This window comes from Oncorhynchus kisutch, linkage group LG4 (genome assembly GCF_002021735.2).
Source record: "Oncorhynchus kisutch isolate 150728-3 linkage group LG4, Okis_V2, whole genome shotgun sequence".
NCBI lineage: Eukaryota > Metazoa > Chordata > Actinopteri > Salmoniformes > Salmonidae > Oncorhynchus > Oncorhynchus kisutch.
The window spans coordinates 82,159,404-82,183,783 of record NC_034177.2 but is presented as its reverse complement, the minus strand read 5'-3'; the positions used below and the strand labels follow the sequence as shown (position 1 = coordinate 82,183,783).

Sequence of the window (24,380 nt, the reverse complement as noted above, 5' to 3'; positions counted from 1 at the left end):
TCTCACTTTCTGTGTGTCCCACAAAAGCACTTTATGACAAACAGTTTTACTCCTCATTTTCATCTGGTGGCTGGTCTCAGACCAGGTCTCAGATCCCGCAGGTGAAGAAGCTGGAAATAGGAGGTCCTGGTTTGACTTGGTTACACATGGTCTGCGGTTGTGAGGCCAGTTGGATGTACTGCCAAATTCTCTTAAACGACGTTGGAGGCGGCTTATGGTAAAGAATTTTTTTTCTTAACCCCCTAGAGTTGATTGATGCACCGGTGCGTCAATCTAAGTTACATAACAAAGCAATCCCCATCAAAATCCATCAGTTTAGGCCATAGATATCTGCATGTTTTGTGTTGGATGCATTTCATTCCACTACATCTGCTGGTGTCGCACTTCAGCATCTGCAGTGAAAGGTGGCAGAGCTAGAGAGGTGTTTGTCAGACCATGAGACATCTGTGGTGAAAGGTGGCAGAGCTAGAGAGGTGTTTGTCAGACCATGAGACATCTGTGGTGAAAGGTGGCAGAGCTAGAGAGGTGTTTGTCAGACCATAAGACATCTGGGGTGAAAGGTGGCAGAGCTAGAGAGGTGTTTGTCAGACCATAAGACATCTGGGGTGAAAGGTGGCAGAGCTAGAGCGGTGTTTGTCAGACCATAAGACATCTGGGGTGAAAGGTGGCAGAGCCAGAGAGGTGTTTGTCAGACCATGAGACATCTGGGGTGAAAGGTGGCAGAGCTAGAGCGGTGTTTGTCAGACCATAAGACATCTGGGGTGAAAGGTGGCAGAGCCAGAGAGGTGTTTGTCAGACCATGAGACATCTGGGGTGAAAGGTGGCAGAGCTAGAGCGGTGTTTGTCAGACCATAAGACATCTGGGGTGAAAGGTGGCAGAGCCAGAGAGGTGTTTGTCAGACCATAAGACATCTGGGGTGAAAGGTGGCAGAGCCAGAGAGGTGTTTGTCAGACCATGAGACATCTGGGGTGAAAGGTGGCAGAGCTAGAGCGGTGTTTGTCAGACCATAAGACATCTGGGGTGAAAGGTGGCAGAGCTAGAGCGGTGTTTGTCAGACCATAAGACATCTGGGGTGAAAGGTGGCAGAGCCAGAGAGGTGTTTGTCAGACCATAAGACATCTGGGGTGAAAGGTGGCAGAGCCAGAGAGGTGTTTGTCAGACCATGAGACATCTGGGGTGAAAGGTGGCAGAGCCAGAGAGGTGTTTGTCAGACCATGAGACATCTGGGGTGAAAGGTGGCAGAGCCAGAGAGGTGTTTGTCAGACCATGAGACATCCCAAAAATTGTTTTTCTCATAACAAAGTATGTTGCGGCCGATCGGTTTGTACCTTGCCACTACTAGGAAATTTGAAAAAGTACACATTTATTGCACAATGTAGCCCAAACAGTTGAAACCTGGCATGCTTTCTAAACCATTACATACTGTTGTACGTAGAATACTTGCAACACTCCCTCTTTCAGTTACAACACACAGAAATAGTGTGACACATAAACTACACAAATATTTAACCTATTTCCCTACCAATAAAACTAATTTTTTACATCCAGTAATAATGACAAACCAAAGTAGCTGAAGAAATGTAGTAAACACGATATATTGCATCATATGTTAAAGCCCCCCACTCTCTCTCCATACCTTTACACAGCCCCAGCTCCAACCTAGTGGAGAGCTAACCTAAACCACCCATAGAATAGGGAGGAGGGATATTTTCATGATAAATCTTTGCTTTCTACAGCACAACAAAGGTTACTGGACTCCAGCAGCACCCCTGTGGAAGACAGAAGTGGTAGATTCCTTCCACCATTCGGGAGTGTGGAGAGAACTAAGGGTTAACTGGGGCTTTATGAAAAGTTGAAATCCCCTCCCATCAACAACTCCCCCTGGAATGGTCTCACCCAGGGGTTCACATGACGTGTGTGTGTGTTTGTGTGTGTTTTTTCTTAGCAATATATAGGACCATGTGTAGATAGTCCAGGAGTTCTGTTGGATAGACAGTCAATTGGCAGCAACCCTCTCACTCTCTTTTTTCTCTCTCCCTGTACCTTCTCTCTCTCAAGAGAACGAGCTGGGATATAAAGCTCTCACTGGAAAGTTTCTCTCTGTTTTTTTAGTGGTTCTGAGCACCTGCCTGTGTCAAAATGAGTGACACTCTGCTGGATGATGGGTCCTTCATGTTCACTTCGGAGTCTGTTGGAGAGGGACATCCAGGTGAGTGTTCTACCTGCTCTTTACCTGCTCAATATCTTCTCTCTCTCAACTGGCTTTCTACCTACCTGCTCTCTATCTACCTGCTCTCTCTCTACCTGCTCTCTCTCTACCTGCTCTCTCTCTACCTGCTCTCTACCTGATCTCTACCTACCTGCTCTCTCTCTACCTGCTCTCTACCTGATCTCTACCTACCTGCTCTCTCTCTACCTGATCTCTCTCTACCTGCTTTCTATCTACCTGCTCTCTCTCTACCTGCTCTCTACCTACCTGCCCTCTCTCTACCTGCTCTCTCTCTACCTGCTCTCTACCTACCTGCCCTCTCTCTACCTGCTCTCTCTCTACCTGCTCTTTCTCTACCTACTCTCTCTCTACCTGCTCTCTATCTACCTGCTCTCTACCTACCTGCTCTGTCTACCTAATCTCAACCTACCTGCAATCTACCTACCTGCTCTCTATCTAATTGCTCTCTCTACCTGTTCTCTCTCTACCTGCTCTCTATCTACCTGCTCTCTACCTACCTGCTCTGTCTACCTAATCTCAACCTACCTGCAATCTACCTACCTGTTCTCTATCTAATTTCTCTCTCTACCTGTTCTCTCTCTACCTGCTCTCTATCTACCTGCTCTCTGCCTACCTGCTCTCTACCTACCTGTTCTCTATCTACCTGCTCTCTATCTACCTGCTCTCTACCTACCTGCTCTCTACCTACCTGCTCTTTAACAGTACTCCCACTCTCTAGCTGTGGGTCACAAGAATAGCCTGTACCTATCATATGTAGTGTGAATAGTGACTCAATGTTGATGATGCACATTATACATTTGATGCATGGCCACAGTTTGACACAATCATGGTTCAAGTGTATATAGCACCAGGTCAATCAATCAAATCAGGTGGGTGCAATTCATTATCAGGTAGGACAAAAAAACAGCATTAGTCCGGGCCTCGTAGGGTAGCATCTGAATACCCTGGAATATAGTATGCTATACAACAGGTGGGTCTAATCCTGAATGCTGATTTGTTAAAACCGCATTCCAGCTGGCTAACGGTTAAAACCGTTACCAACGGCTAAATCGATGATGCTAAAATGCCTATTTACTCTGTTCCATCTGACTGCACAATCCACTGCCTCATCAGCCCAGCCAGGTATTTATACACTTGATCTCCACTATAAAAAGCATTTAGACATTATCTCACATTTCTTTTAGACAGTGTTTAGTTTTTAACAGCGGAGATTTGTATAAACCTTGCAGTCTGTCTCTCCGACATTTGCAACAATGTTTCGATCTCCAGCTGTCCCATAGTAATGAACGTGTCGTGAGTCGGGACGAGACAGACAGGCAGGCAACGTCTCTCAGCTGGTCAAAATCATGATTCAGCCGGCATCATTTTTATGGAGATATACAAAAAAGGTCTAACTGAAAAAAGGTCAAATTAAACTCTGCTAATTTGCAGTCTTTCCAGCTTCTGTTTGAAGTGATTGTGTTAGATGTGTTATTGGCTAGCTCCTCTGAACGACAGTGTGTCCTGAAGAGGGAGCGGAGCACATGTTCTATGCCAGGTGAAATCACGCCTCATTAGCTCATTGTTATGGATGTATCCAAAGAAATGTCACTAGAAAACAGCTTAAACAAATGCAAATACAGCTACTTTGTTGTTATTCTGTCTTCACTTTTTGATGTGACTAAGTTAGCCGTAGTTGGCTAGCGAGCAAGCAAGGGATAAGAACGTTGCCAGTATGCCAATGGAACATTTAGAAAGAATGACTGGGTTGCGTCCATAGATACAGAACAAAAAGACTGAACGACTGGGTTGCGTCCATAGATACTGAACAAAAAGGCTGAACAACTGGGTCACACCCATAGATACAGAACAAAAAGACTGAACGACTGGGTCACGTCCATAGATACAGATCAAAATGACTGAACAACTGGGTTGCGTTTCTAGCAACCGAACCAATAGAGTGAACGACCAGCCGGCTTGGGTAGCAACCCTAGATTTGTGTTGGGACTGTATCTTGTGGAAGAATAAAATAGTATGAATAAATTAATCAAAATATATATTTTTTTATGAAAATATGTAAAACATTATTTCAATATGTTGGTAACCCGTTGTATAAAAGTGATAATGCCCTGGAAGCCAGTGTCTGGAGGATATATTGGCAAGTAGGAAGTTACAGCTGTTAATCTGTCTGTGTTCCTTGAACAAACACTAGCACATTTACTATGGGAGCATATGGATGGTATTCCATTGATAGACTACCCCATTGACATGTGGCAGGCTCTCATCATTACCACTCTCTCCACCTCGCCCCTCTCTCTCTCTCTCTCTTTCTCACTCTGTCTCACTCTTTCTCTCTCTCTCTCTCTCTCTCTCTCTCTCTCTCTCTCTCTCTCTCTCTCTCTCTGTCTCAGTCTCTCTCTCTCTCTGTCTCTCTCTCTCTGTCTGTCTCTCTCGCTCTCTGTCTCTCTCTCTCTCTCTCTTTCTCTCTCTTTCTGTCTGTCTCTCCACCCTCTCTCTCTCTCTCTCTCTCTCTCTCTCTCTCTCTCTCTCTCAGTCTCAGTTTCTCCACCCCCCCCCCTCTCTCTCTGTTTCTATCTGTCTCTCTCTTTCTCTCTGAGTGGGATGTTGAGTAGAGGTCTGATGTAGAGTTGTATGGCTGAGAGAGCGGGGGAGAGAGAGTGACGTGTGTGTGTATGTGTGTGTGTGCAATGTTACTGTTTGATTTGGCTGTTATTGTAACGTGTGCATTCTGATACAGCAACCAACCGGTCTGATGTCTCATACAACCCGTCCCCTCCAACCAGGTTAAATTCACATCCAATCAGAAGTGCTAAAACCTATTCTGCCCTCTTTGGGCTAGATTAACCAAACTGGTCAGAACCTGTGTTGACCCTCTGCTGACCCTGTGTGAGAATACCTCCAGAAACATACACAGTCACACACATATACACAGACGTATACATACGTATACATACCCTCACAGAAACACAAACTGTCATACAGAGATAGTGATTGTGAAATGTATGAGAAGTTATTTACTATTGAGATTGAGCAATAGAGTTAACAGTACAGTGTGTCAGTTTCCAACATGTACTTAGTCAACTTGGTAAAATAAGGATTTAATATAAATAACATAATAATGGGAAATCTCTCAGAGACACAGAAAAGGCGTTTCCAAATGTTTTCCACTTGTTTAATGTTTTAGATGTTTTAATGTTTTTAGACTAGGCACCTTCAGTTGTTCTCTTTGTCCCTTCCTAGAAATGAGCCACATTATTTGTCTTGACATCTCTCCTCACACACACATGGTGATGTGATGCCCAACACACAATGCACAGTCATCCATTGGTGTAAAGTACTTTACTATATTATTTATATTTTTGCCAAATGTTACTTTTACTTCACTACATTCCTAGGGAAAATAATGTACTTTTTACTCCATACATTTTCTCTGACACCCAAAAGTACTTGTTACATTTTGACAGGAAATTGGTCCAATTTACACACTTTTATCAAAAGAACATCCCTGGTCATCCCTACTGCCTCTGCTCAGGCAGACTCATTAAACACAAATGCTTTGTTTGTAAATTATGTTTACATAATGGAGCATGCCCCTGGCTTTCCGTAAATATATATATATATTTTAAATCGTGCTGTCTGGTTTGCTTAATATAAGGAATTTGAAATGATTTATACTTTTACTTTTGATACTTGAGTATATTTTAGCGATTCCATTTACTTTCGATAATTAAGTATATTTAAAACCAAATACATTTAGACTTTTACTCAGGTAGTATTTTACTGGGTGACTGACTTTCACTTGAGTCATTTTCTATTAAGGCATCTTTACTTTTACTCAAGTAGTATTTTACTGGGTGACTGACTTTCACTTGAGTCATTTTCTATTAAGGCATCTTTACTTTTACTCAAGTATGACAATTGAACACTTTTTCCACCACTACTGTCACATCAGGAGAACAATGTCACACCACTGCAGTCACATTAGGAGAACAATGTCACACCACTGCAGTCACATCAGGAGAACAATGCCACACCACTGCCGTCACATCAGGAGAACAATGTCACACCACTGCTGTCACATCAGGAGAACAATGCCACACCACTGCAGTCACATCAGGAGAACAATGCCACACCACTGCTGTCACATCAGGAGAACAATGCCACACCACTGCTGTCACATCAGGAGAACAATGTCACACCACTGCTGTCACATCAGGAGAACAATGTCACACCACTGCAGTCACATCAGGAGAACAATGTCACACCACTGCAGTCACATCAGGAGAACAATGCCACACCACTGCCGTCACATCAGGAGAACAATGTCACACCACTGCTGTCACATCAGGAGAACAATGCCACACCACTGCAGTCACATCAGGAGAACAATGCCACACCACTGCTGTCACATCAGGAGAACAATGCCACACCACTGCTGTCACATCAGGAGAACAATGCCACACCACTGCAGTCACATCAGGAGAACAATGCCACACCACTGCTGTCACATCAGGAGAACAATGCCACACCACTGCTGTCACATCAGGAGAACAATGCCACACCACTGCTGTCACATCAGGAGAACAATGCCACACCACTGCCGTCACATCAGGAGAACAATGTCACACCACTGCTGTCACATCAGGAGAACAATGCCACACCACTGCCGTCACATCAGGAGAACAATGCCACACCACTGCCGTCACATCAGGAGAACAATGCCACACCACTGCTGTCACATCAGGAGAACAATGTCACACCACTGCTGTCACATCAGGAGAACAATGTCACACCACTGCTGTCACATCAGGAGAACAATGTCACACCACTGCTGTCACATCAGGAGAACAATGTCACACCACTGCTGTCACATCAGGAGAACAATGCCACACCACTGCTGTCACATCAGGAGAACAATGCCACACCACTGCTGTCACATCAGGAGAACAATGCCACACCACTGCTGTCACATCAGGAGAACAATGTCACACCACTGCTGTCACATCAGGAGAACAATGCCACACCACTGCTGTCACATCAGGAGAACAATGTCACACCACTGCTGTCACATCAGGAGAACAATGCCACACCACTGCTGTCACATCAGGAGAACAATGCCACACCACTGCTGTCACATCAGGAGAACAATGCCACACCACTGCCGTCACATCAGGAGAACAATGTCACACCACTGCTGTCACATCAGGAGAACAATGCCACACCACTGCCGTCACATCAGGAGAACAATGCCACACCACTGCTGTCACATCAGGAGAACAATGTCACACCACTGCTGTCACATCAGGAGAACAATGCCACACCACTGCTGTCACATCAGGAGAACAATGCCACACCACTGCCGTCACATCAGGAGAACAATGCCACACCACTGCTGTCACATCAGGAGAACAATGTCACACCACTGCTGTCACATCAGGAGAACAATGCCACACCACTGCTGTCACATCAGGAGAACAATGTCACACCACTGCTGTCACATCAGGAGAACAATGTCACACCACTGCTGTCACATCAGGAGAACAATGCCACACCACTGCTGTCACATCAGGAGAACAATGTCACACCACTGCTGTCACATCAGGAGAACAATGTCACACCACTGCTGTCACATCAGGAGAACAATGCCACACCACTGCAGTCACATCAGGAGAACAATGTCACACCACTGCAGTCACATCAGGAGAACAATGTCACACCACTGAAGACAAACCATGAGATAAGAAAACACCAGGCCAAGTGGAGGACAAATACAAAAGACAAATCCGTCTTTCGAATGGGACGTTAAACGGGTGTCCTGACCCTCTGAGGTCATTAAAGATACCATGGCACTTATCGTAAGAGTAGGGGTGTTAACCCCGGTGTCCTGGCTAAATTCCCAATCTGGCCCTCAAACCATCACGGTCACCTAATAACTATTCCCCAGGTCGTTGCTGTAAATGAGAATGTGTTCTCAGTCAACTAACCTGGTAAAATAACAGATAAATAAATAAATACAAATGAAATTGTTAGGGATGTTGCCACAACAACAAAGTATAGGCCTATACTTCATTTGTATATCTCTGTGTTCTCGAAAGCCTGTTTAATTTCTTAAAGCTAGAATCCTTAGTTGCTATATCCATTTTGGACTTAAATTGTTTCTTGAAGAATATAATGTATAAATGCCTCATGAGCTTTGTAAATAACAAACATTGTACAGTCTCAAAATGTTTATATAATTGATGGTCAGTCCTCTGTCTATGAATTTCTCTCTCTCTCTCTCTCTCTCTCTCTCTCTCTCTCTCTCTCTCTCTCTCTCTCTCTCTCTCTCTCTGTCTCTCTCTCTCTCTCTCTCTGTCTTTCTCTCTCTCTCTCTCTCTCTCTCTCTCGGAAAGCCACCAGGTTCTTTGCTACAGTGTATCGTTGGCTTGACCTTGCAGACAGGCTGGGCTTTTCCCACACATAGTGGAAACTGGTTAGGCCTCCTTCCTCCCACAGTGGAAGAGATAGCGGATCTACAATATTTGTCCACTGGGTACATGGTTGCTTGTTGGCCGAAGCAGACACAACTGACACCCATATGTCTTTCCAAGCTATTGTTCCAATGTCCAACTGTTCCACTGATAATCAACATCGTATGTACCATTAAAAATGGAATGTTGGTGTTGATGTAAGCCAGAGTGGTCAGACAGAGAGGGAGAGAAGATGAATGCAGGGGACTGTGGCATTGTTCTACCGCTGCTGTGCAGTGACACTGTGACAGTTTGAAAACCCACTGGGAACTGGAATGAGCAGAAGGAAATGGAAATTGTAGTGTATTCAAGATTTAAAAAGGCTAATTTCCACTTTAAAATGTCAGACTTGATTTGCCCTGATGAAAAATATATCAACCCATACTAAAATGTTCATGAATTATAATCATTCACGTTTCCTGTTGCTGCAGGATTATTTTTCTGCTGTGAGAGGCAAGGTCAAATCTGTACAGTGCAAACTGGACTTCACCTTGAACGAATAACGTACTGTAAATCAATGGTACATAATACATTTAGCCAGTTACAATTTGACTCAATCCTTCATGCAGCACACTGTATAAGCCTGCATTCAGACAGAGCTGTTGGACTGTGTGTGGTGGGGAAAACATTGGTTGTGAAAATTGCTGCTCTTTTGTACTCTAGGATTATCCCAGCAAAAGGAATGTGTCACTTTTTAAAAGTTTCACAAGTTCAATGGGTACAATCCTGTTCATGAGGAAATTATTAATTCGCATCACGCTCAAATACACTTTGTTTCAGTGTGCTTATGATTCAAGCCATGTGCTGGGTGGCGGGCCTCTCTCATTCATTTACTCTTGTCCTCTTTCTATCCTTTGTTCTTCTCCAGACAAGATCTGTGATCAGATCAGTGATGCTGTCCTGGATGCTCACCTGAAGCAGGACCCAAATGCCAAGGTCGCCTGTGGTGAGTGAGGGTGGAGGGACACATTTAAATGAAACACAGAATAACAAGATGTTTCGTGAGTGAGGGCCGCACACATTTGAATGTAACATACAGAATACAATGTTGCTTGGGTTGGGGGATATATTTAAATGAAACACAGAATACAAGGTTGCTTGTGGTAAATTAGAGGGAAGGGGACACATTTAAGTGAAACACACAGAGCAACAAACAACAGCAACGTTCCAAAAGCATTTCACCTTTTATTCCTACTGAGTTCTGTCTGAAGCACTTCTTTCTACTTTGTTTCAACTCAAACCCTTTCATATTCTCTAACATACCTTCTTAACTTCCAAGAAATAAACTATTACAACAGTTGGGACACAACACATAAGAAACCCACTGACCACATATTGGGATATTGACCTAATGACACAAGTGTTCATTCTACACTATGAACTCAAAAAAATAAATGGTTGTTATTGATCCCTAGCTAAATTTTGAAATGCCTTACGAATCAATGACACACAACTTGTGACACACTTACATAGAATACCACTGATCTGAAGATATAAAGTGTCCTAGGTTGTTATAACACAGTTCTAAAGTGGTAATGCTTATCTTCACCCTGGGTAGAGACGGTTTGTAAGACTGGCATGGTGCTGCTGTGTGGAGAGATCACGTCCCGGGCCAATGTAGACTACCAGAAGGTTGTCAGAGACACCATACAACACATCGGTTACGACAACTCAGACAAAGGTGAGAAACAGGATTCTGTTGTATCAAACAGGTATGTTTTCTACTGAAACTGATTGGTCTATATCCATACTGTAGTGTAGGAAGCACAATCCATGGAATCAGGAACATAGAGGGGTAATAATAATGACTCTCTCTTTCTCTCGCTCTTTCACTTCCTCTCTCTCCCCCCTCTCTCTCTCTCACTCGCTCTCACTCTTCCTTTCTCCCTCCTCTCGCTCTCCCCAGGTTTTGACTATAAGACGTGTAATGTGTTGGTGGCTCTGGAGCAGCAGAGTCCAGACATCGCTCAGGGTGTCCACATCGACAGGAAAGAGGAAGACATGGGAGCTGGAGACCAGGGTCTGATGTTTGGCTACGCTACTGACGAGACAGAGGAGTGCATGCCTCTCACCATCGTCCTGGCTCACAAACTCAATTCCAAGATGGCCGAACTCAGACGCAACGGAACCATCCCCTGGCTCCGCCCTGACTCTAAAACACAAGTGAGACTAAGAAAATGACCAATGAACTCTCTCTCTCCCTCATTCTCTCTCTGAGGGGGATATGTGAGGAGAGAAGTGGTATAGGGTTGTATACAGGCTTCTCATAGCAGAGAAAGAGAGAAAGGGAAAAGAGAAAAGGGGAGGGAAGTAAGGAAGAGAGAGAAAGAAAAGTGAGAGGTTGCCACTAGGAAGTTGTTACCCCCTAGTTCCTACCTCTCCTCCTTCCTACCTCTCCTCCTCGTTCCTACCTCTCCTCCTCGTTCCTACCTCTCCTCCTCATTCCTACCTCTCCTCCTCATTCCTAACTCTCCTCCTAGTTCCTACCTCTCCTCCTAGTTCCTACCTCTCCTCCTAGTTCCTACCTCTCCTCCTCGTACCTACCTCTTCTACTAGCACCTACATCTTCTCCTAGTTCCTACCTCTCCTCCTAGTTCCTACCTCTTCTCCTAGTTCCTACTTCTTCTCCTAGTTCCTACCTTTTCTTCTAGTTCCTACCTCTTCTCCTAGCACCTACTGCCTTCAACATTCACAGATCTGAAAGGACTGGATAGGTGTCAGTAATGTGGTGGAAGCTCCACTGAGTTTGCCCTACACTACATGTCTTATGTTCAAGTTGGGAGAAGGGGCAAGGAGCTGAAATGGAACAGACCAACATCCAATGGATTCCTTCCTCAGGCAGCTGTAACCTAATGGGCAATTCTCGAGTTCCTGAGATTCCTATGAGCGGGAAGTGAAGAGGGAAGGGTCTCACGTTTAAGGGGTATTTTTGAGGGGGGCTGGAAGAGGACTGGCCCAAAATAGGACCTTGTGAGAGGGGTTACACTCAGGTATTTGGGGGTGGGGGGTCTGAGTTGAACTCCAAATGTCGTAAATTGTCATTTTTGAGGTGATCAATTTCCTCTTGGGTGAGCTCCAATTGATTGGTTGAGAAAGCTATTAAAATATATATATAAAATCCATGAAGTTCAGTTCAGTTCACCAAGGCCCTCAGAAAACTTTATTGACATCCAAAAACATTGACAGTATCTTGCCTTCAGGACTGAGAAACACAAAAACAAACCCACAGCAGAACATCCCTCATCCCTCTCTCCTCTCCTCCCTCAGGTGACAGTACACTATGAGCAGGAGCACGGGGCAGTGATCCCTATAAGGGTCCACACCGTGGTCATCTCTGTTCAACACGATGACTTCATAGGCCTGGAGGAACAGAAGGAGGTGCTCAAGGAGAAGGTATGTGGTAGATGCTACTGCTAGGAAGATGATTTCAGTACTCGGCCAACATATCTGTATGTGTGGCTCTGGTGGTAAATGCAATGTAAAGCACTTTGATGCTGAATGAAAGGCTTCATACAGACACAATCTATTATGCCCCTCCCACCAGGTGATCAAGGTAGTGGTTCCGGCTAAGTACCTGGATGATAAGACCATCTACCATCTTCAGCCCAGTGGACGCTTCGTCATCGGAGGACCCCAGGTGAATTTCAGAACCTAAACTGGTGCAATCACACATGTGAACAAACACAAGTTTACTCACATCACCTTCACACCCACATCTCTCATTCTTTAAAGACCAAAGGGTATTATTCAAGATCAGATCTTAAAGCAACCATAATATCAACCCCCTCTTCCTCCTCTGCCAGGGTGATGCTGGAGTGACAGGTAGGAAGATCATCGTTGATACGTACGGAGGCTGGGGGGCCCACGGTGGGGGAGCTTTCTCTGGTAAAGACTTCTCCAAGGTGGATCGCTCGGCTGCCTATGCTGCCCGCTGGGTGGCCAAGTCCCTGGTCAAGGCCAAACTGTGCAGGAGGGTGCTGGTTCAGGTGAGGTCTCATCACAGTTCTCTAGGTTCTCCACTTTATGGGTTCTCCTCCTCAATATAATACCAACCAAATACATTAGTTCTCCTGACAGAACTGACATCAGCTAATTCCTTTTTACTTTATATTGTCATTATTGTCACTAACGCTGTAGATTTTATCAGTGGTTTGTGTTAAGTCTCAAATGTTGACGTTAGCATTGAGAGCATTCGGTGTGTGTGTGACTGTAGGTATCCTACGCTATCGGAGTGGCTCACCCTCTGTCCATCTCCGTGTTCACCTACGGCTCGTCACAAAAGTCTGAGAGAGAGCTGCTGCAGATCGTAAACAAGAACTTTGACCTACGACCTGGTGTCATTGTCCGGTAAACACCTTACCTCTGCAGTCACTCCAGCTTGTCATCAAAGGAAAACTGTTGTTTGTAACATGTAGTTGTAGATCATCGCACACATCACTATTAACCATAGAGGTCTATATCAGCTTGAAGGTCATATTATTAGCTCAATTACGGAACCCATCTTGAGAGCTCTACTGTTTTAGTTCACTCAGTTCAAGTTGGTCATGCTTATCATGTCATTGACAGATTTGTGTGGACTTTTAAGTTACACAAGCAGTGGTAGTGTACATTTGTGTAGCAACTGATGTTACAGGTGTCTTTCCCACCTCTGATATGTGTTTTATCTCTCTCGCCACAGGGAACTGAACCTGAAGAGGCCAATCTACCAGAAGACAGCGTGCTACGGCCACTTTGGCCGGAGTGAGTTTACCTGGGAAGTCCCCAAGGAGCTCAACTACTAAACATCTCCCCCTGGTGGTCAAGTATATAACAAACTCTTAAACACCCCCGTGGCCAAATATATAACAAGCTCTTAAACAACATATAACGATCCCTCCCAGAGATAGAAAACAGGCCCCCTCTACAGGCTACAACCACAAATGGTTCTGCTTTTTCATTGGCTAGTGTTGAGGTTAAGGTTTAGGATTAGGGTGAAGGGATATGTTTTTGGTTAGTGCTAAACAATCATTTATGTGATTGTAGCCCATAGAGGGGTTTGTTTGTTAATGCTTCTTATCTTGAATAAGAGGGATGCAATTTATAGAGGGGAATCTCTATTCTCCCTCCCTCCCTCCCTCCCTCCCTCTCTCTCTCCTCCATCTCTTTGTCTATCACATCAAACATTTCAGTCAAGAGAGAGGATGAACTCACTGTGATTTTAATCAGACAATCCACACATTTTCATTCAGATAAAAGGTGTCCTTTGTATAGTGTCTCACTTGTGCCTTAGTATCAAAACAATGACATGTTAGAAGTATTTATTCACACTCACTCTGGACAAATAGTGATTCCATTGTCACTTCTGCTATTAAACAAAGAAACAAAGAAACAAATACAATTAATAAATAAAGTTAAATATTGAATATATATATATATATATATATATATATATAAAGCAGAGCATTTAGCCTCAAAACTGTGAATTAGTGATGTGTGGTTGGAATCATAACCAGCAGTCGGGTTTAGGGGCATGAAATACACTATTGTGTGGATGAAGGGCGGGCAGGTTGAATAAAGAGAAAACAGTGCATTCAAATTCATAAATGTAGAATTCTTGTGCAATTCATACCTATGGGCTATTTTTATCTGGCGTTAGTGCGTAGCCTGAGCACCTAACTGTAGCGTGCCCAATACATGCAAATTCTCAACGTCTTTTGGGAATTTGGACAGAAAAAGTTTGTCCCATCCACTGAGGCAAAAAAAGGACAATGTCGGAGTTTAATTCAATAAGAGAAAAACTGAGAAATGGAGTGTTGAAAATAAATAGAAGGTAAGGCCAGGGAAAGATTTGGTAACGTGGTAACAGTGCCAGCTATGTTATGTGTGATGATTGTGAGACGCTACACAAATTCGATAGTCACAAGACTCGGACTTCAAAATGCACGTCAAGGGAACTGTTCGGTTCAGATGGGTTAAATGGAAAAGTGACCATACTGTAGGTCTACAACCCTTCACTTAACCTGATATAATATTAACTCCTGCAAAATTAAGCATTTATTGCAGAAACATTATACACCAAATGGACATTTTGACTCGTAACAGGAGTGGGGAAATATTATGAGTTAGACAGAGTGAGCGGTTAGGGACCGTCTGTAAAGGTGGAGGTGCTATCTTTATCAGCCCCATAAAAGCTGATCGTATTTCAACCACATAAAGCATGCATCCAAGCCAAACTGAAATCTTATCAAAAACATGTTGGGTCATTTTAACAGCTGTTAATTTCCTGAAAACCAATCAAACGGAATCCCTCTTTTTTTGGTATTGCACCGGCCCCTAAACGTATTGTCTGCATGAGAGAAGCAGAGATGAAAGAGAAAACAAATTTTACTAATGTCAACTGGATTAAAGCATTTATTCTATTGATTTATGCACAGCATGAGGGTGTTAAATTAACACACACCTTATTTGCAATATTCACAGAATGCCTTGCCGTTCGAGTGAATTGTAGAGTTACCACCCATGACTATTTGTTAGTGGCAGAGACATGGTTGTTGCATTCATCCATTATTCATGCTTTCCTGTGACTTTCACCAAGTGTGATTCTAAGCAAATATGTTATTATTGTTTCACACAATACAACACATATTTCATAAGGCCTGCAACTCACATCACTCTATATTGCTAAATGATGTGTAATTCCGATTGGATTCCAGCCAGATTGGGAATATCCAACATTTGGAATTTGTATTCAACCGCAACCTGCATTTATAATGACAGCCGGTTTCGGAAGACTAAAATATCAGACTACCTAAAGCATTTCACAAACCTGTTGTTTTCGGCGCATGTGATAAAAACAATTTGATTTGATCTAAACTGAAATACCATTACAGTAAAAAGTGCAGGAAGTCCAAGTAACAGATTGGATTAGTTTCGGAAAATGTATGTTATTTATGAGTAGCATAAGATTAATTAATCAATCATTAATTAATATTACATGCAAAAACATACTGAAAAATGTTGACAGCAATGGGAGTTTTATTCATAACATTGCGAATTTAGCTAGCTAACATAAATTTTTAGAAAACAAGTTATATTAACTGGCTAGCTAGCAACGTTTGGTGGTCAAATTAGACTGAGAGCTAGCTAACCAGCTGAGCTAGCAAACAATGTAACAAGTATAATTTCGGATTTAAAAAATACTCCATCAATTTCAGGAATCATTTCAGGAATCACAGTAGCAAATACACCTAGTGCACTATTCAATGAATTAGCCATTTAAACGTGACTTTTTTGAAGGAAACTCTGTTTGTGCCGTAGCCCTCACTGGCTTTCATGTGATTTGGGGTGCGTTTGTAAATTCAATCAGGATTGCCAGAGTGCGCTCAGGTAGTTCGTAAATTCAGAGCGTTTCGCTCTCGCTGCGTTCAGAGCGGACACTGGGGACGAGGCTTTGCTGAGGGTTAATTGTGACGCTCGTCACTACTTTTGAATGCTATTTTATGTTTATTTAGAAAAAATATACATGTAGTGATGTCTTGTGTTTGTATTGTATTGTAATTTGTAATGTTATATTTAAAAAATGTAAAAATTAAAATTTTAATAACGATTACAATTTTTTTTCAAAAAAAATATATAAAACGATATTATCCCCTCCACTCTGTCCATATCACCTCAAGATGGTGCTATAAATCCTGTATTGGTAGTCATCCTTTATCAAAGCGGAATATGTATCTGCAGGTTCAAACCACATCCTTCAATCAACCAAATATTAGAAGGGATATCACCTTCTAACTTGGTTTTCGGATTCAGTTACAACTCTAATCTTTGCTCTGTATCAAACTGGTTTATATTATATGTAGCTTTGTAAAGATCAAATTCACAAAAGTCTTAATTTAGTAATTATATCATCGATACTGCAGGGCAGTTTTTACAATGCACTACTACTACTACTACACAACACCAACAACAGGTATGTAGGACGACACAGGTCTCTTATCCCAGTGTGTGACAGTTGACCAAATCTAGCAGTAGACATAGCTTTGAATAATAAGGCTTTATAACCACTTATAAGGCACCATAAGGATGCTTAATAACTGTTCATAAGGCCTTATAATGCTTTATGATGTGTCTATGAACCCCTGCTCAGTCCTGTTTGACAATGCTTTTTGTATCTTCATCTGTAGTCTAGAGCTACTGTAGAGCTGCTGCTGGGATCTCGCTGTAAACAATATTAGCTGCCTTGAATGAATTAACTGTTCTCATCTCTGATGGCTGATAAGGTTTGATGTATTTAGTATTCTGACTTGATTGTGAGTTAATTGTTGTGATTATTTTGCTATAGGCATAAATAGTCTATGAATAAATTGCCAAAGTGCATGCTGCCAACAGTAGGTATATTATTTTGTGGACATCTTAAAGCTTCTACATTTGTACAATTGTATATGCCTGAGATGGTTCTTTCTGAGGATAATAACATTGAGCTTCCCAAACAAACATGACAGAAGTATTTTATGTTGACAGAATTTCCCTTTCATCCATTTTCTCAAACCATTTGAGACATTCACTTGAGTCTTATTTGAAAAGCAGTGATAAGCTCTCTCTCTGTATAGAGGTATTTTGTATAGACTCTTGTCTGTTTACATTATAAGTCTTACTCTGAGTCGCTGGGCCCCAATGCAGTCAAAAACTTGATTTCCCAGTGTTTTATATATATAAAAAGTGCTGCTTTGGACCGTTAAGGACCTAGTAGGGGAATAGTGTATAAAACAGTCTTCCAAAATATTTCAGAGTGCGGAGTTAGTGAAACCATAAGTAAAGGACTTGAAATACCACAGATGCTTTACCTGCACATTGTTATAAACCATCCTGAGGGGTTTCATTTTTATCTACATAAATGCAGGTGTTTCTGCCCTTCACCCTCTGCACCTGAGTCATTGTAGCCTTGTGATGTAGTCAGCTGTACTGATCTAGCTATCACCTCTTCCTGTGTCCCAACCTTGTTGTCCTAAGGAAGTTTGCCCCCCCCGCCCCTCTTTACCTAGAAGTTACTGTATGTTGTTCTCCCCCCACCCTCCAACTCACAGTCTTAACAGTTGGCGTAGAATCTTGAAAATGTAAATAATTGTTCACAATAAAAAATATTTAAAAACAGAAAGCTGTGTATAGAGCATGTGTTTGGGTTGTTATGCATGGTGTTACTGGTTTTATCACATCACTCATGAACTTGGTATGCAAGGTGTCTACATACTGTTCCAAGTTAATATATTATATGTTGAACTTTGATAACTTATTTGTATAATTTCCAAGACATTTATTTTATTCCATTGACATAATTAGGTAGCCGAGCTGACAAGGTAAGAATCTGTTGTTCTGCCCGAGCAAGGCAGTTAACCCACTGTTCCCGGGAGCCAAAGACGTGGATGTTGATTAAGGCAGCACCCCTCGCCTCTCTGATTCAGAGGGGTTAGGTTAAATGCCAAAGACACATTTCAGTTGAAGGCATTCAGTTGTACAACTGACTAGGTTTACTCCTTTCCCTAGCAATGAATTGTTCGTAGAAAGGGGATGAGAGGGTGAGTAAAATAAACTAAAGATGCTAATAAGATCGTACTTTATTGATCCCCAGAAGGGGAAATGTGTAAGAGACAGGGGGGACAAGAACACTGAATTATGAAATACAGGTTAGGTACTTTTACAGTTTTATTGTAGAACAATTTAAGGCAAATATACATCTTTCTTCTCTCAAACACTTAACTTGGAACATCTTTCTTTGGTTTCGTCAAAAATAAAAAAGGCACATACATGTCCTCTACATTTCAGTAGAATATGGCACTATTTTGATTTGGATATCTGTAGGTAGGTAAGACAATGAACATACCAGAGGACAACAGCTAGATAGAGGAATGTTCTCTACTCTGTGAGAGTACACGTGTGCCAACTCAGAGCCTTCGAGAGACCCTTTGGATGTACAAATAAAACGCAACCAAACTAATGATTATCCATCAACCGTATCGATGAGGTCTTAATGAAGCACTTATAACACCACTGCTATTTCTACAAGATAGTGTTGACCTTCTTTGATAAAGCATAGAACCAGCTCCATATGTAAATATATGGTTCTGTATAGAACATAGAACCAATGGAACCATGGCGTGACCAATCAGGTCAGATATGGGCAAAGCCAATGGCACTACAATATTGAAATGTAAAATCAACCCACTGGTCAAAACATGTTCCCTAAAACACAATTGAATACACAAAAAAACACAATATACTTGAAAAAGTGAAGTTTTGTTTAGAATCACTGATTGCGGCCAGCTGGTGATGTAACAGATTCCTGAGAGGTAAAAGTTTGAAGGTAGATCAGTAAACAGAGAAACAGAACATTGACAAGGGTCATATTCATTAAGACATGTAACAGAAAATGTTATATAATGTTCCGAAATTGACCGTGGAAATTTGAATTTTTCATTTGACAGGTAGTCCAGTTAGTCCCTCCCTGTTTCAGCCAGTTTATTTCCATTTGGTGATTAATGACCACGATGCTCAGCGTAGACATTAAACCTGGCCCAATCCTAACCATTAAGGAGGAAATATGCTAAACTGATCCTGGATAAGTATCTAGGTGAAAACTTCCTCCTACTTCTTGAAGCTCTCTCATATGATTTGATAACATTTGGCAGAGTAAGTCAATACTGGGTCAGTGAGATTTATTAAGACAGTTTCAAGAAAATAGCATTTAAAGGCCACTTAAACTGAGATTCAATTCATCAGAATTCAATTCATTTTCTGGCACTAATACAGATGGATGATGAACTTCATGTTGAGGATTGGTTGGCACAGCGTTCAGTCAGAATCACAGGCCTTATACTCATCCAACAGTTGATAAGGCCACATTGAACCAGTTGATAGCAATAGAAGAGCATGGTGGTCCCGTGTGGCTCAGTTGGTAGAGCATGGTACTTGCAACGCCAGGGTTGTTGGTTCGATTCCCACAGGGTACCAGTACGAATGAAAATGTATGCACACACTACTTACTGTAAGTCGCTCTGGATAAGAGCGTCTTCTAAATGACGTAAATGCAAAAGAGCTCTGCACAGTAATCTGTCTACACTAAAAAGGGGCTAATGGACCACTTTTTCCCCTCCACAAACACCAGTCTACTAATGTTTACTATTAGATGAACTTCCTCAGTAAGTGACAAACTCTCTCAGAATCACTTTCAAGCTGTTGTGATGAATGTAAAACTATAGACTCTACATATCGTTCTGCAATCCACCGCCGCTAGGGTGGCAGGTAGCCTGCGCTTAGAGTATTGGGCCAGTAACCGAAAGGTTGCTAGTTCAAATCCCGAGACAACATGGTGAAAAATCTTATGATCTGCCTTTGAGCAAGGCACTTAACACTAATTGCTTCCCCGTTTATAATGGCTGAACCTGGCTGTGACCCCACTCTCCACGGGTCTCTCAGCCGGAGTTGAGATATGCAACAAACAAAAAAAATCTATTTCACACATGCGCATTAACACATACTTGTACATGTGTGAAATAGGACAAATATAAGCACCACCAATTTATTATTCATTATCATAGCTAATGTGGCAGCATTGAAACAGTGGAGACCGATTTGCATAATAAGATCTCTTAGCACAAGCTCTGAAAGGCAGGAGGATAGTTTGGCAGTGTAGTTCCAGGCAGGAGAATGGATACAGATGGTTTGTCTCTCTACATTCTATGGATACAGATGGTTTGTCTCTCTACATTCTATGGTTACGGATGGTTTGTCTCTCTACATTCTATGGATACAGATGGTTTGTCTCTCTACATTCTATGGATACAGATGGTTTGTCTCTCTACATTCTATGGATACGGATGGTTTGTCTCTCTACATTCTATGGAAGAACAGCAGCAAGTAGAAGCTCCATCCCGTTCCCTTTTGGCCCTATGCCAGGATAAGCTACAGGAACAGAAAGCTAAGAAGATAATCCGGGTGTAGGAATGTTCTGTAGTTTCAGCGTTCAACAATACATTGTACCCTTGCAAAACAACTGACAAGTTAACTGAGATGGTGACACGCCGTCAGGGACGGTGACAAGCTGTCTGAAGCAGAAACAGATTTGACACCCAGGCTGACAAATAGAAAAGGGGGAGCTCTGAAATAGAGAAGGCGTGTCCACTTATTGTTTCTTTGATTATAAATAGATTCTAAATTTTTCAGACTTTTTCAGATTTTCTGTGATTTAACTCGATCAGCCCAGGCACAGCTCTGGCTTGTATTAGCTGGTTTACAGTTGGATTCTTCCAGTCCTCTTCTCCCCTCCCAACACCAATAAGTTTAGGTGTAACTTTACAGTCAACATTTATAAAATACTATTGGAGGTTTGGCTTTCTATATACTCAAGTTCATCTAATAATCATGAGGAAAAAACAGATTTGTACAGTCTGCATTACAATGTCCAGCTTTATAAGGCATGTTTACATAGCTTCAGTAGAAAAAAATAAGGTAATTCTGGCAGCCAGATATTCCGAGGTTTAAACCCGGGTTTCAAGGACCAAGATACTGTTAATCAGAGAAGCATCCATGTCATGAAAACATTCGTTGTAGCTAGTCTTTCACTACATTTGAGGAGAGTCAACTTAACCATTTTAAATATTCAGAATATTCCCTTTGGCATATTGGGACCTATGTGAGACCCGGGTGTCATGGTATTGTTATTGTGCGTTTTAAAGAACAAATGACGGAGGCTTTTTGCCTTGTTTGGAATCTAGCACTGTGGGAAACAGTCATGTCTGCTCACTAAATGGTCTCTGAAAATAAAGAGATTTCATGTGCAAATCTAACATTACACAGGCCTAGCTCTCCCACACAGGCAGTATCTCTTTTCTCAAATGCATTCCTCTAGTTTTCTATCAGCCTCTCTTTCTCATGATACAGCCTCTCACGCTCTCTGGCCGTCTGCCCTCCTCTCTTAACCTGTGTCCAGACGACAGTGACGTCCAACAGCAGCAGGGAACACTTCCTGTAAAGCACCACTCCTCCTTTGGCTGGAAAAAGGGGGGATGAAAGAAAAGGAAAAGAGGATTTGGTTCCTTTAGTGACGTGCAAACACAAGCATTGTCTTTGGAGGCTGGGACAGGGGAACAGTACGAACCCCCATCTCCTCCAGTGTCTACTCCTCTCCCATGGGCTCATTGGCATAGTCCACTTCACACCCTGCAATGGTGGTGTTTTGGCAATGGATACTCACAAGTCCCTCCACCGCCCCCAGATTGATAATGGTACAGGCCAGCTCTCTGGCTTCTCTCCCATGGACTACAGCATTGACATGGTCTCAGGGGGGTGTGGAATGGGACCTCCTAAGGACTCCACTTTGTGGCCTCTCCTGTTGGGCCCCAGGGCTCCCCCTCTGGCTAGCACCATCACAGTATCTCCTGTAACACCGGTGAACTCGAAGGCAAAGGTTCCGTAGAAGAGCATGATGATGATGCAGAATACCCACTCAAAGATGGCCGATGCATGCTGCAGGACGAAGCTCTCCTGGATAAAGAACACGCCAGCTAGAGGCAAGAAGGTCAAGGAGCAGTTCTGACAGAGTTACAGACAGACAGACATACCCACCTAGAGGCAGGGAGGTCAAGGAGCACAACTAACAGACGGACAGACCGACTGAAATGAGAAGAGGATGTCCAAGTCCCAAAACAAACCCTAGCCTGGGCCCTATGCACTAGTGGAGAGCTGTAGGGAGTGGATTATCCTATATTGGACTGCAGCAGCAACATTCATATCCACCATCAACTCCCTATTTCATACCCTCACTCCCCTGCCACCCCCCTCTATCCCCCCACTCTCTAGCTCCTCCACCCCCCCACTCTCCAGCTCCTCCACCCCTCATCCTTCACTTCTCTCCCACATTTCAACACCCCCCCTCGATCTTCCCTCTGTTCTCTCTGGTTGTGATAAGTCGTATGAGCCTTGACTTATCGCCTCATAACATCCTCTCCCGTTTCTGTAGCGTGAAGCAGCATGATGTACCAGTACCCCTCCCCCCCGGATAGGACGCTAGTCTATCGCAGGGCCTTGGTTGTGAAGATAACACAGATCTTATTGAGTCTTTTGCGATAAAGGATACTAAGCACCAAGGTGATGAAGGCCAGTAGTGTCATGCCCAGTCGTAGGTGAGCCACACTGTATTCTCCCTGAGTCTTGGCCAGCCTGTAGGTTAGAGCCGACTGAAGACACACAAACAGCATACTGGTGGGGAATGCTACCCCTGCCCCCACATAGTGGAGGATCTTAGCATTGTCCACCTGGGAGGGAGCAAGCGAGAGGGAAGATAGAAAGAGAGAGATGCATTTATTAGCATAGGCTTAATTTTCATTGTCTCAATGGCATTGAACAAGGCACATACTGAATACACTGAAGACGTCACATTGAAACACATGATGGCATATGATGCTAGACAAAAGCCCCCTCTCTGTTCCAACCTCTAGTGCTGCTGTGGCTCAATTTGGCCAGAAGGGGGCAGCAGCAGTCAGTCATTGAAACTACTGAGTCAGGTAACTCAGTGACACTGCTGTGTTGTCAATGGAGCCACCTGTTACTTTTATTCTTTCTTTAGACAGAAATAGAGACTGGGATAGGGGGGGGAGCGAGCGAGCGAGCGAGAGAGGGAGGGGAGCGAGCGAGAGAGGGAGGGGAGCGAGCGAGAGAGGGAGGGGAGCGAGCGAGAGAGGGAGGGGAGCAAGCGAGAGAGGGAGGGGAGCAAGCGAGAGAGGGAGGGGAGCAAGCGAGAGAGGGAGGGGAGCAAGCGAGAGAGGGAGGGGAGCAAGCGAGCGAGCAGGGAGCGAGCGAGCAGGGAGCGAGCGAGCGAGGGAGTGGAGGGAGCGAGCGAGCGAGCGAGCGAGCCGATAGGTCAGTGAGAAAGAGAGAGTGGTACAGTGGGCCAGTGGTACAGTAGAGTATAACGCCTCCTTGTCCCTCCTGAATTTGATCACGTTGCCAGGCTGAAACACACAATACACAAAGGAGCATGTGACCACACACACACAGGCCTCAGTGGCACCAGACAGTCCGATGGAACCTGATAACAGAACAGCACACACTCGAAGCAGCTTTAAACAATGCAGGGTACTGACCAGACCAAGGGGACCGACAGAATAAATGTGTGTCAAGTCACCTTTATCAATTGGTAGTTCTCCCAGAACTACTACAATCCATATGAAAATGACAATAGTTAGGCTAGCTATTATTAACTAAGACGAGGGACTAATTTATCAGACCAAAGGCTTCGGCTACAGTAACAGCTTTCCGTTGCCCTCACTAACTCAGTATGAAATGACAGTAGGTTTTCTAGGCTCTTCCTTAGAGACCAAATTAATTAAATTTCTCTCTATGGCTCTTCCTATAAAATCAAAGACAAAACAGCCAGAGATGACAGCTACAGTATATAATTACTGTTGACATAACACATAGTGTTACAGATAAAGACAGCTTGCAGTGCAGTAACACCTCTCATCCCTCTCCTCGTTAGCAGTGTCCATTAGGTAAATCCTATTGCTTCTGGTCCAACACGTTCCTATTTAGCTGTCACACACAGACACCAGTAGAGTTGAGGAAAGGAAAGTACAGCCTTTCTGCAAGTCTTTCCAATGTAAACCCCTTC

The 24,380-nt window shown here is 43.2% G+C and overlaps 2 protein-coding genes across 3 annotated transcripts in view; one reads left to right on the top strand and one right to left on the bottom strand.

Annotated features, from left to right (window-relative positions):
- The first annotated feature begins 1,947 nt into the window (after window positions 1-1,947).
- On the top strand, window positions 1,948-17,873 carry LOC109879055 (S-adenosylmethionine synthase). The gene is made up of 9 exons (XM_020471244.2): window positions 1,948-2,210; window positions 9,609-9,686; window positions 10,299-10,421; window positions 10,647-10,903; window positions 12,008-12,133; window positions 12,285-12,377; window positions 12,544-12,726; window positions 12,954-13,087; window positions 13,419-17,873. Exons 1-9 carry the CDS (start codon window positions 2,141-2,143, stop codon window positions 13,519-13,521), a joined length of 1,167 nt encoding a protein of 388 aa, XP_020326833.1. The 5' UTR covers window positions 1,948-2,140; the 3' UTR covers window positions 13,522-17,873.
- A 532-nt stretch (window positions 17,874-18,405) lies between these two features.
- The window catches only part of zgc:154058 (Frag1/DRAM/Sfk1 family protein), a 55,304-nt gene continuing 49,329 nt past the window's right edge, over window positions 18,406-24,380 (bottom strand). The window contains exons 7-9 of one of the 2 annotated variants that reach the window (XR_004209864.1): window positions 22,848-23,025; window positions 21,966-22,275; window positions 18,406-21,762 (exon numbers count right to left, since the gene is read on the bottom strand). Coding sequence is in view for 1 of the 2 variants with exons in the window: in XM_020471256.2 (XP_020326845.1) it covers window positions 22,031-22,275; window positions 22,848-23,025 (423 nt within the window). In the remaining variant the exon portion in view is untranslated. Of the gene's footprint in view, window positions 22,276-22,847; window positions 23,026-24,380 lie in introns of both variants that reach the window. The other variant, XM_020471256.2, reaches the window with a different exon arrangement.